Source organism: Microplitis mediator, chromosome 10 (genome assembly GCF_029852145.1).
Source record: "Microplitis mediator isolate UGA2020A chromosome 10, iyMicMedi2.1, whole genome shotgun sequence".
In the NCBI taxonomy this organism is placed as follows: Eukaryota; Metazoa; Arthropoda; class Insecta; order Hymenoptera; family Braconidae; genus Microplitis; species Microplitis mediator.
The window spans coordinates 2,381,661-2,395,146 of NC_079978.1; the positions used below are offsets into that span (position 1 = coordinate 2,381,661).

At 32.3% G+C, this 13,486-nt stretch overlaps 1 protein-coding gene across 1 annotated transcript in view; it reads left to right on the forward strand.

Annotated features, from left to right (window-relative positions):
- LOC130675449 (uncharacterized) overlaps positions 1 to 13,486 on the forward strand; it is a 188,385-nt gene that overhangs the window by 165,351 nt on the left and 9,548 nt on the right. The window contains exons 6-9 of the mRNA XM_057481145.1: positions 6,271 to 6,480; positions 6,676 to 6,936; positions 12,979 to 13,095; positions 13,346 to 13,459. Of these exons, the coding sequence (XP_057337128.1) occupies positions 6,271 to 6,480; positions 6,676 to 6,936; positions 12,979 to 13,095; positions 13,346 to 13,459 (702 nt within the window). The remainder of the gene's footprint in view (positions 1 to 6,270; positions 6,481 to 6,675; positions 6,937 to 12,978; positions 13,096 to 13,345; positions 13,460 to 13,486) is intronic.

Below are 13,486 nucleotides of genomic sequence, written 5' to 3' on the forward strand. Positions count from 1 at the left end.
ATATCCGATTTCAATGTAACAAGAAACTATTTTGCAAAAACAAATTATATACTAAAATATAAGACTTTGATACTTTTCCTTTGAAACTTGATCACTCTTTCTAATAAAAAGTAATTAAGATTTTTGTTGGAATAGAGATTTAATTAATTAAGCTGTGTTTTTAACTAGATCAACGAACATCACGAATTAATTTACGTAAAGTTAACGTCACGTAGGTCATGTGATGCAATGGCTATAGCATAGATGGGGTCGTCCAAGCCCCCTTTAAATGCAGACGAGCGACTCATAATTACCTTGGACCACGGATCGAAATGCCATGCTACGCTCTGGTAAACATGATTCCAGAGCCATTGAGCGAGGCATGGCCTCTCGTACTAACACATTATGCACATATATATGTGGTACACATATAGAGATATGTGATGCATCCAACAAGATGCTAGAAACGTTAAGTTTACCAGATTACCATAGCTAACCTGATGTCCCTAATTATCTCTTTCTTTATCCTCCACACCCTTCTCATTCACCGCATTTTTATTAACCGAGTAAATAATCTGCGTATAATTAAAAGGGTCAAAACGTTAATTGCATCCTTTCAAAGTCCATTTTACATAGAATACATAAAATAATTATTCTCAAACTCATTCATTCACGTCAAATAGATGCCTTTTCTACACAACCATCAAATAGAAAATCCCACCATTTAATGGAAATTACATACTTTCATTTAAAAAAAAATTTATTCACGCAATTAAATGAATTTTTCCATCTTGGTCTTTTGGTCCGTAATTTTTATTTTAATCAATAGTTTGAAACGTCTAATTAAAATTATCAATGCAGCTTTGCATTTATAATTATAATGAATAATTTTTGATACTTTTTCAAAAATCTAAACTGACACTAGCGTACTTAGTAATTGTACAATCAACTCTGAGCCTCACACTAAATTACTGTTAGACCAACTACCTCAGTCCTAATCCTCCCCTAATTGATCCATTGATCCCTACTACTAAGACTTCTCATGATTGGTTTGGGTATACCGTAATTTCGCATAAAATAAAATATTTTACGGCAAGGATTAAAAGGACATAGCTTATTAGCAGCTCAGTATTAAGCTAGCAGGTCATTATTTTGAACTTTATTTTCCATCTATACAATAAAATTTTATGAAAATTTGAGTTTTCATATAAATTCATATACTTCTTCATACTCCATTTGAAAAATGTATTTGATGTTGCCAACATTTTTCAACTACCATTCAAGTATACGCGTTAAAAATTACTAACAATGCTTACAGAAGTGCTTGGATGAACGCGAAATTTAATTCCTTTTCAGCTCAAGTATTACAATATTTCATATATTTTTAATTTTAATTAATATTGTTTTGCTGCAGCTCGAAACAGACTTTGCATTCTTGTATTTTATTAAATAAACGTGTTTATATTTATAACACAATATACAAGTGAGTTTTAACTACCAAAACGGCTTTGTGATTTCATATATTTCATGTATATTCAACAAATATTTCAATGGCCATTTCGGTTAATCTGCAGCTCTGCTATACCATACATTTCATAAAAAAAAATAAAAATGAAAATCCAACTACTACTCTGTGTATTCAGTGCATATGTGAAAAATTTGAGGTAGTAATCACCGCAATATTGTGTTTATACTGTTATAAATCTATCTTTGTTGTGTACAATTACTACATTGAATTTGGCGATAGTAACCCACGGTAAAAAATTTTAACTCTACGCAATATTCAGCTCCAAAAAGTTTTCTGGTGTTTGCGGGCGGGTATGCATCATCGAAAACAATATTTTTTTGTATAGCACACACTCGATACAATGAATACTTTATAGGGTTTTTTTACGAAACCCACAGTTGGGAAAAAGTAAAACCAAAAATTACAGTAACTAAAAAAAAGTATATACAAATATATATATAATCACATGTTTTTATTGGGTCAACTCATGGGGTAAAAAAAATTTTAAGTCGGTTACATTATTGCTACACGAACGCAGTCCATTTGAAAAGATTCGTAGATAAAGAAAGACCCAACACAGAATAGCGCTTTGTTGAAAAATTTTTTTCTTAGATATTTTTTTTTCGTTATTCAACTCGTAGCTATTATTTCAAAAGTATAGCCGCCATCTTTATAATAAAGTGACTGGTGGGTAAAAATAAAATACTTTGCCATCTACACGGAAAGAAATTTCTGGTAACAATTACAAAATATTATAGGAATGGTTCCTATAGTGCATGGTAACCGGTTTTTTTGAAAAGTTCATTATAGGAACGACACCCATATATATTATAGTTATCATTACTATAATATTATGGTAATCATTACCATAATTCTTTCACATGCGATATGGGAACTTTTACCATAATGATGGGAATGGTTCCTATACTTATGAGAACTTTCTTCAGAAATAATTTAAGAATTTGAAAAATATAATATAAAAAAAAAATAATAATTGATATCATATTTTTCAAATTATTAAAATGCTTATAACTCGGAAACTATGGACTTTAGCGACTTGACTTATAGGACTTTTTTTGAAGGGGATAAAATTTCCTATAAAATTTCTATTAACATTTTTAGTGTACTTTTATTGGTTTACGTTCTGCAAGCCAATAAAGGTCAATTTCATAAGAAAAATGAGTTCCGCGACGGACACAAGTGAAACAGCTGGAATTACAGCTAAGTAATTATGAGCACTTTTGAAGAACACCAAATGCCCTACAATTTGCGCCCAAAACCGCCTTAATATCATGAAATGCAGCTGAGTATTAGAAAGTTAAAAAAATAGTAATTTAATTTACGTGTATTTTAAATGGGAAATCTTTGAAATCAAATGGCAAGTACTTAGCATTGGAATTAAGAGCCCATATTTGGTGAGAATTTTTTTTTTTTCGATGTAGATTGAGATTTGAGCACTTAAAAAAAAAAAATTTTTGCAGAAATGAATCACCCTAATATACATCTACACAGAGATATAAATTTATCGCGCTGTTTTTTATGGGAGAGTAAAAAGGCAATGAAAAAATTTTTTAATGATGTAATAAGTATTTATATGAGCGTGAATAGTAAGCTACATTGAGCAATAGTGCGAATGCTAAATTATCAAATTAATTATCTGGCACAAAGGCCACTCTTCCTTCACTAATTGAAATAACTTTTACGATCGTTAATCGCAATAGTAATTGGTATTTTTATTTAGATAAATGTGCTCTGATATTTATATTTATATTTATGGATTATGTGTATGGATACCTAGCGCATTCATTCGTTTATTTTCCAGCATTTTTCATTTAATTAAACAAGTTATTCCGAAAATTTTTCGTTTTTACCCGGTTCCATTATTTTAGTTCTCGAAAAAATATTCCAGCTATTGCACAATAATTTTACTGATAGAGAAAAATTTTTTCATAAATTCTCAATTTGAGTGAAATTAGATTTTAATTGTCAATTAAAATAATATTTATTGGAAATCTCGTGATATTTATTTTGAATGGAAACTATTTCTTTGTCAAGATATTCAATAAAATTTCACTGTGCGAGTTTTCCGTTTCATCTAAAACTATTTTTTAATTATCAGTATAAATGTAATTTTATTAAAAATTCTTCAGATAATTGGAAATGTAAAATATGTAAAAATATATTCAACGCAGAGGAAAATGAAAAAAATAAATTTACTAAGTAGTGAAAGAGCTTTTACGCTGAGAATATTTTTCAGCCACGCACTTATATACCATCGACATCTCAAGTCCAGCGCTCCTGGTATAATGGACCAGCCGGGAATATCCTCTGCAGCAGCACTCTCGAGTCAACGGGTCAATTTGTCACAGCGGATATTAATTTTCCCGTTGGATGGCCGTTAATCGTCTGCTTGGTGAAATTTCGATGAGACTCGAATTATGTTAGAATCACTCACTAATATATGAACCCATAAGTCGAGTATAATTTAAATTCTCAACCATCTCAAAAATTTAAGTAAACACTTCGTATATTAAATTCATAAAGTGTATGATTATAATAACATATAGACATTTAAAAAAATGTAAAATATTACATAAATTATAATCTTGAAGGTAACATTATTCGCTTCGAAACGTTAGTTCCCCAGACGATGCAACATTTATTTACTTTCAGAAATCCCTCAAGACCCAGTTGAACTCGTACACCACCGCGGTAGTCGCTACCACCCATTTTCTCTTGATGCAACCTCAATTCTCGGGCTCTCACGCCATGAACGAAATCTCGTTTTCTCCTCATCTTTCATGCTCGCCTTCGGCTCTGAGACATAACATTAATTTACCGAGTTAACATGGACTTTGTAAATATTATTTAATATAATAGTTAATTATTTATTTTATTTCAACCCCTTTTCATAAAGCAACAAAGTCCGAATTCAAATTGAGCCTTAAATTAAATTCAAAAAAATTTTCTATAAAAACAAAATCAACATTTATGTACTAGATCTAATGCCATGGGTATTTTTAATGTCTTTTTTAGAAGTATTGTAGAGTAAATGTCTGACAGGAGACAGCGATGGAACTCATGCGTACCCTAGGGGTGATCCCGCGCAATATGTCCGCTCTCTAATTAAGTAGTTCCCCAGACCGCCACTAGGGCACGCAGAAGCTTTAGTTCTGTCCCTGATCAGACACTAGAACCCATTCAAATGACAGTAACGATTTTTCTGACGATGAAATATTAAAATCCATAAGTTGCAGGCGAATTTTCCATCAATGATTGTTCTGATAAGGATTCGGTGAATAATTAGCTCAGTATTAAACAATTTGAGTAGTGATACTCGAGCAGTCTCTAATAGACTGCAGATTGCTAGGCTTTATTTAGAAATATATATATAAAAGATGTGCGGAAAAATTGGAGACAGGCAAACTTGAAAAGTAACTGAAACACTTGCGCGGCATTTTACAGGCTATTAAATTTCATTTTATTGCAACTAATTAATCAGCACAAGTTTTCATTACACAAACAAAATAAATGCCCGGGAAGTAAAACTTAGACAGCAACAACAAGTTTAAGTTTGAGTCTAAGTAAGATTCGCGGAAGCCGAGTGAATGAGAATGATAATAAGCGCAATATATATTAAGTAAAGCAAAGTGAAGGAGTGAATACGGAGACTTCAAAGCGTCAAGTTACATTGTGGGTTTGCGTTGTAAAGTAACAAGTACAATATACTATATACATGTGTACCCAAGTGCTTGTTATCCTTACAACTAAAACATAACAGTTAAACATATAGATATAGTATTAAATAAACATACAAAACATGAGTTTTGTGTTTCTGGCAAGCTAACTGATCTGTTTGACGGTGCTCTGTATCTTACCTTTAGTTATGTTGAGTCTGAGAAATGTCGCTAGCTGGATGTCGTAAAGCCTGGATTTAGTTTCTTTACCGCCCGTAAACTAGGATTTTTCATTCGAAATACAAAAACTCGACGTTCATCTCTTATACTTCTGATGCCGCTGCTGCTACTTCTGCCTCTGCTGATCTCGTAACCATTTTATTTGCAAAATGCGACAGATTATTATGGCTTTACTCGCGACATTTAACTGACATAAATCTTGTAATTTATATAAATGTATTTTCTTACTCTTATCTTCTCTCAAAAAAAAATACCGCGATTAGAAAAACTTTAAACAATTTATTTCATTCTCATATTGGGAATAACCCATCACAATATTAACGTTTTCTGTTCATTGTGATGTCCTCCAGTAGGATAAGCCCTAAAAAGTCCTAAGAAATATATATTTTTTGAGTAATCGACGTCGGGCAGATACGGGCAGATGGCACTGTCTATGTCTTCCTATGAAGAGGGGCCTGTAACTCTGCTCCTGTTGGAAATAACCCATCACAATATAAACGTTTTTTGTTCATTATGATGTCCTTTAGTAAGAAAAACCCTGAAGAGTCCTCGGAAAAATTTATTTTTTGAGTTCAGATCCATATGAGGATTTGGTGGAGATGGGTGGAGATGAGGCTGTCCATGTCTTCCTGTGAAGAGTGGCCCGTAACTTTGCTCCTGTTGGGAATAGCCCATTACAACATATATGTTTTTTGTTCATTGTGATGTCCTCTACTAGAAAAAACTCCGAAAAAAAATTTATTTTTTTGTAATCGGCGTGTATTTTTTGAAGAGCAGCCCGTAACTCTTATCGTGTTGGAAATAATCCCAACTTTCAATGATATAATTCATTAAATATTAACCGAAGTAATTTTTTTTCTGTTGCAGGCATTAGTTTATCGTGATGGTAATCTCGTGTCAGGTTCTTTGGAGGCACTAGTGCAGCACATGGTACCAACAGAAGACTATTATCCAGACCGGGCATATCTCTTTGCGTTTTTGCTGAGTGCACGGCTCTTCATCAAACCCCACGAGCTGCTCGGCGAAGTTTGTGCACTGTGCGAGCATCAGCAGAACCTCAATGGCGAGGGTGGAAAAGTGAGTGTCCAGCTCCTTTTATATATATATATATATATATATATATATATATATATATATATATATATATATATATCTCTTCATTCTTAATATTAATTCGCGTCGATGACATGGGCCGTATTTATGTAATAGCTTCTGTCAAACCTAAAGTATTATTATTTTTTTTCTCAAATTACTTTTCCTAACCCTTGGCAGGAACGGCTGCAGCGTTTCGTCCCACGACTGGTGCAACTTCTCGCCGAGTGGACGGAAACTTTTCCATATGACTTCCGAGACGAGCGAGTTATGGGTCACGTGAGGTCTATCACCCAGAAAGTGGCTGCCGTGGACGCTGCCGCGCGACAAGAAGTATCAGCTCTTTTGCAAAATTTATTGCTACGTCTAACGGCACTTGAACGCTACGAGGAGGGATTGTCTAGACTTGCCACCGAAGCTGCCACAGAACAACTCACTCAGGTGAGCAACTTATTTTAACCCACATAATGCTTCGATAAACTTGCAATAAAATAACCATACACTTTATTTTACTTTTTAAAAATTTTCCTAAAGACTAGAGTACTCACTCATCTGTTTACAATCTCTTGTCATTTTTTTTATTTATTTTTATCACTTAAAATAAAATAATCAAATATTTATTTTCAATAATCCAAAATTTTTTTTTAAATCAACCCGCCGAAAAAAATTTTGATTTAAAAAATTAAAAAAATCTAAGAACTAGTAGACTGTTGCATAATTACCAAAATATATGATAATTAAAAAAAAAAATCTGAAAACCGCCTGACCCTGTGGGTCAGCCCCTAAACTTTCCGCTTTCCGAGCCAATGTTCACCAATGTTCACTAATGTTCCCCAATGTTCCCCAATGTTCCCCAATGTTCACCAATGTTCACTAATGTTCCCCAATGTTCCCCAATGTTCCTCAATGTTCCCCAATGTTCACCAATGTTCACTAATGTTCCCCAATGTTCCCCAATGTTCCCCAATGTTCACCAATGTTCACTAATGTTCCCCAATGTTCCCCAATGTTCACCCATGTTCACTAATGTTCCCCAATGTTCACCAATGTTCACTAATGTTCCCCAATGTTCCCCAATGTTCCCCAATGTTCCTCAATGTTCCCCAATGTTCACCAATGTTCACTAATGTTCCCCAATGTTCACCAATGTTGTGACCGAAACCAATAACTTCCCTTTTTTTGAAAATTTGCAATATTTTAAGCGGGAAATTAAAAAAATGAATTTCCAAAAGATAAAAATATCAATAAATCAAACTGTCTATAATAATTATTATAAATGACTGAGATATTTGAACCAGAGTGGACAGTAGTAAACAGCAGACAGTTAATTCGATTATTGTTCATCCATTAAGCGCATCCTAAATTCACTAATAGCTCATTTACAATTTGACTAATGTGATTAACAGAGCCAGCTAGCTAATTACTCTTTGATATCATTGTCAGTACACTTACTACCTCACTCTTCTATTCCTCTTCCTCTCCCCGTCTCCTTTTCCTACCCAATGTCCCTGCCCAACAATGACTGCATTAGGTATTATTTTAAATTACTTGTGGCTATTATCCCTCCCAGTATCATATCATCATAACTAATCATCAATTCTCATACACCAAAATTAATTTTCCTTATCACATTCGTGCTTCAATACTCCACGCCTTCCATTTCCTGTTTTACCCCTCACATTATCCACTCAAATCTCTACGATACAGTAAAATACAAAATACAGCTTTTTAGCTCCCACTCAATCTCGCCGACTCGATCTTATCCAATTACTAACAGGTACAAAAAAATAAGAAAACAACGATTGCAATTGACGTAATTTCAACTGTCAAGTGATCACTCCTGACTGATCAACCGTGAGGTAGACAATCGATAGATTATTATATATTTTTTTTTCCACTAACAACACTCGACTTTATTCAGTTGAGGATAAGAACAGACCGTAATTCGTTGTTTATTCAGTTAAAAAAAAAAATAAAAAAAAGTTTCCTCAGTTTTGCAACTCATTACTCTAGACACAATTGTGGTAGCACACGTGAAAGCTTGCTTGCAACTTCTCTTTTCCAACAGCTGCCACTTGCACAATTCCGCTGAGTATGTACGCATATATATATAGATATTATATGAATAGAAAAAGCTATTTGGAGTTAGTAAGGTCGTTATACAATGTTTATTGTAGTCTTTTATTATTTTCAAAATTAGTACTTTAGAGCCAACAAGTTCGAGTCGTAAAATTAATTTTTTTAATTACATTAATATAATCTTTTAATTCATTAAAACTCAAGCTGCTTCCTGTTTTAAAAGAGCTCCGATTTATTTACTATTTATTATTTAATATTTTCACTGCGTACAGATTACGTTTAATTTTATGATTCTTCGCAATTAGCAGAATTTAATAATCCTACTTACGTAAATATGCTTTTTATTTCCAGTAATCAGATTAGTTGTTATCATTATTTATTTAAATTTGCCGGGTTATTTTTAACTGATTGTTTTTCTAGTGCATGCGCTATAAAAAAACGGTATTTTATAAAGGCTTCAGTATTTTAAAATTAAATTAGCGAATGCTTTCAAAATTTATTAATAAATAATAAATGATACGAAGCGCAAAAATTCTATAACAGAGTCATCAAAAAAACAGTAGAAAAAACTTTAAATATATTGGTAATAAAATAGACTGTAATTTTTTTAAAAAATGATTACTAATAGAATGTTTCTTGAGTATATTTAATAAATAGTAAATAACATTAATAAAATATTTCTCAATATGCATCAAAGCTTAAAAGCTCTCGTTTACCGTCGCCGTCGAGTGAAGCGTGGCTTCATTTCAAGAAAGACTCTTTCCATAAGTCTAAAAGACCCGCATTTATTTTTTTTTTTTATTTAACTTTCTTTTTTATTTTTTTTTATAAAGATCTCATGCACAGCAGCCATTTTCGTCTCTCGATTTCGCACGCTTTTCCAGAATTGCGGCTTTAAATTTTCTCTCATCTACACGCAATTCTATGTTCTCTTTGTATTCCTCTCTTGTAAAAAAAAAAGTTACATGTATATATATATATATAGATATAAAGGTATGCAAAACTCGCGAGTTTTTTTTCTATGCGGTGTCTTTCAATTACAAAACATACTTTTTATATTTATTTTCATCTTCCAACAAACTTTTTTATTACCATTATTTTTTTCTATTTATTTTTAACTTCCGTAATCAAAAATTTTAGTGGTTTCACTTAATAAATAATTTAATTAAATACAAAAAAATTTAAATAAAATTAACGGTGCACTTAAACTTGTGACGTATGATGTGGTATGTAAATTCAATGATCTACGTGTTAATTCGGTTAGTAATCAAAGTAATAATAAAATAACTCGTTTTATTTCATAACCTAATTTATTATTAATATCAGAACACGTATCACACAGTGTAAAAAATCGGGAGTGAATTTGGAGTAATTATGGATTTTATTTCAATTCCAATTCACTCGGAGTTCCGGAGCTTTAGAAAAAATCACTCCGCATTCGGAGTAAATCAGGAGTTTGTTTTTACAGCAGAGTGATCTGGATTTTATTTAGGGGAAGAGGGGGCAAAGTGGGCCCCTGGGGGCAAATTACGCCCCTTAAAATTTTCAAAACTTCAAAAAATATGGGGGCAAAGTAGGCCCCTCAAAATTTTCTATACGCCGATAAATTCGGACGGATAATAAGCTTATCGAAATTTCTTATATAATGAGGGCTAAAATAGACCACCAAAACTGTTGATTAAATATAATTTATTAAGAAAGTTAAAGATAATAAAATTACGTTTTAAAGTTATATCGCAGCAGACTATTAAAATGACTTTTATGTTATTAAAATACAATTATTTTATAGTTATTTGCAAATATCACACGTGTAAAGAATAAAAAATATCAAATCCCAAATTTTTTGGAGGGCCCATTTTGCCCCTAATTTTTGATTTTTCAATTTTAATGGACGCAGCGTGATGAAGTAAAAATAAGTATCAAGGGTCTAAAAAAAGTAAACGCGTAAAAAAAATTAATAATATTATAATTACTTTCCTTAAGGGGCCTACTCTGCCCCCCTCTCCCTTAAAACCGCATTCAGTTCGATTTAGAATTTTGATATTAAAATAAACTCCCCTTCAGAATGAACTTTACTCCAAGAGATTAAATAAATACACAGTCATTCACTCCGGATTTAATCTGCGTTCACTTCAAAAAATTTTTACAGTGCACTAAATTTAAAAAAATAATTTAATACTTGAACGTTTGTTCAGATTTAAAAAAGATCGGACTTTGATAAACGTGAGCATTATCATTAGATGTAAGATCAGCACACACGGGACAAAAGTACTTACTCTCGAGAAAAAGATGCACTTTCAGAGACACACGTTACTTTTTTATATATTTTTTTTGTCATGGTCATGGAGAAGTGAAAGACAAGAAAATGAAAGGAGACATAAGATGAAAGGACACGTATAGGATAAAAAAATAGAGGAAACAGAGCGTATAAAAGTGCATTTCATCCTAAGATGGACATTTTAGAGAACTATTTTGCTGCACTAAAAAAAGCTTTCCGTCTTTTATAGCACAGTAGTTAGCTATTTATGTATATATATATTTATCCACGGTACTTTTTCGTCTTATTGTTATTATCCTGCATTGTTCATGATCGCATGCCCAATCTCGCGGCTATGAATAATATATATCGCAATAAAACTATCTCGGTCTCAACTTTATTGTTATCTTAATGGAAATCTAAATATAGACAACAATTTATTTTTGTATTAAGATAAATTATGCGATAGTTAGTATTCAAATAATTCACGTTTATTTTCAAAAATTTAAATTTGAATAAAAATTTTTATTTAAAAATTTCTTTTTATTCAGTCGTAATTACAACCACGTCGTCAATGGATTCATTTTTCATGACGTAATAAAAAATAAAAGAATGTATATATAAAGTAAAAGAATAAGTCACAGTACGTGTCAAAGAGAAACGTTCCACTTCACTCGTCTTTTACCTTTGAAACCACTCAGCTGGTTCTCTTTGAGCGGTTTCACCGCGGCACCAATATCATTTTTAAATCGAATGGAATAAGACGACTGTGTTAAAGAAAAAAGGTTGTAAAAAAAATATAGATGGATTGCCATAAAAGTAAAAGGCAAGCGTCGTGTTCTCACAATGTGTCTTTGCTGAGTGAGTCGTCTTCAAGTATTGCTTTTTGTCCCTCCTGACACGCCTCTACTCTACTTACTCTACTACTGTACCAAATAATACTGATTGTAAAATCACTCAATTCACCCCCGTGCTAACTATTGTTCTACTGTCTACACAAATTGCTGTTTTGTCTTTACACTTCACGTACTCACATATTTTATTTACCAGTAATTAAATTCTGTAGAAAGAAAATTAATTAAAAATATATTTTTATTCTTGACCTACATTTCAAAAATAATTTTTCTCGATATATGAAGTGAAAAATGATAAAAATAAATTCAAGTCAAGTTACAAAAATAGTAAGAATTACGGGTAATATTTTTCTTACCATTTTTTACACTAGAACTTTTTTTTTTTAAGTTTTCAATCTAAAAATAAATCAAATTTATTTATTGATTCGAAACTAAGAAATTTTGATGTCAAATTCAAATTTATTTTTCGACCAAGTAGTCAATTAGCGGTTCGGAAAAAATTCTAATTAAAAATAAAAAATATATGCACCTGAAGTCCGGAACGTTTTTTGCCCAACGAAAATGAAAAAATTCAAGTAATTTGGCTGCTTAAAAAATACTTCAGAGGTGATTGGCTGTGGCTGCAATTGCAGGCTCAGAAATTTCAGAAATTTAAATCCAGTGGATTTTTAATTTTTCATTTTGATTTTTTATTTTCCTCCCGCGAAAAACGTTCCGATCTTCACCCGTGTAAAAAAAATTCGTTTCAAAAAGATTCCAAAAAAGTTCCGCATGTGGAACTTCTAAACATGAGACAGATTAGAACTTCGAATAGAACTTTTTTGGAATTTTATATAGACATTTCAAAAAAGTTCCAGAATTACCACTTTTGACTTTTTTATGGACTAAAGAAGGCATTCTAAAACATTCCAAAATCACTTCTTTTGCATTTTTTGTACAATAAAAACCTTCCAGAATCATGCCAAAATAGTTCGAAAATCACTACTGTTGAATTTTTTATAGAACAAAAAAACACGTTCATAAAAAATTCCAAAAAAGTTCCGAGAACGTCCTTTTTTGACTCTAAATTTGCTCATAAAAAATTTATCTTACCATCAAAATTACTAACGTTCCAAAAAAGTTCCATTCGAAGTTCTAATCTGTCTCATGTTTAGAAGTTCCACGTGCGGAACTTTTTTGGAATCTTTTTGGAACGAATTTTTTTTACACGGGCAGGTACATAAAAATATAAAATTTGGTATTTATATAATTGAGCTGCAAATATATAATTGTATTATAAATATTATTTTGCAGGTCGACGTAACAGAATTATGTCCATCGGCAACAGTACTGGCACAACAATTGACCCACGTCGAGCTCGAGAGACTCTCGTACATCGGACCCGAAGAGTTTGTACAGGCATTTGCGAAGGTGAGTTCATCTAACACCCACCGCCCACTTTTGTGTGTTGGCTCAAATGGATACTACAGATCCTACTCCCCTAGTGTACACTGCAGTTCTCCACAGTAGTGTAGAGAATAATAGTGTGTTACGAGGGTAAACAAGCGATACAATGACAACACAAAGACTAAATGACAACGACTACTACAACAACAATGTCACAATTAATCAGTCGGTGTATTGCTGCAGCAATTGAATTTTATCTTTTGTTATATTGTAGGAATCGCCCCATCTGGAGACCTCCTTCAAAGACATGAAGAAGACGAGGAATTTAGAATCCTACGTTCAGTGGTTCAACAGACTGAGCTACTTTGTCGCGACCGAAGTTTGCAAAGTAATCAGCCAACTTTTCTTATTAAAA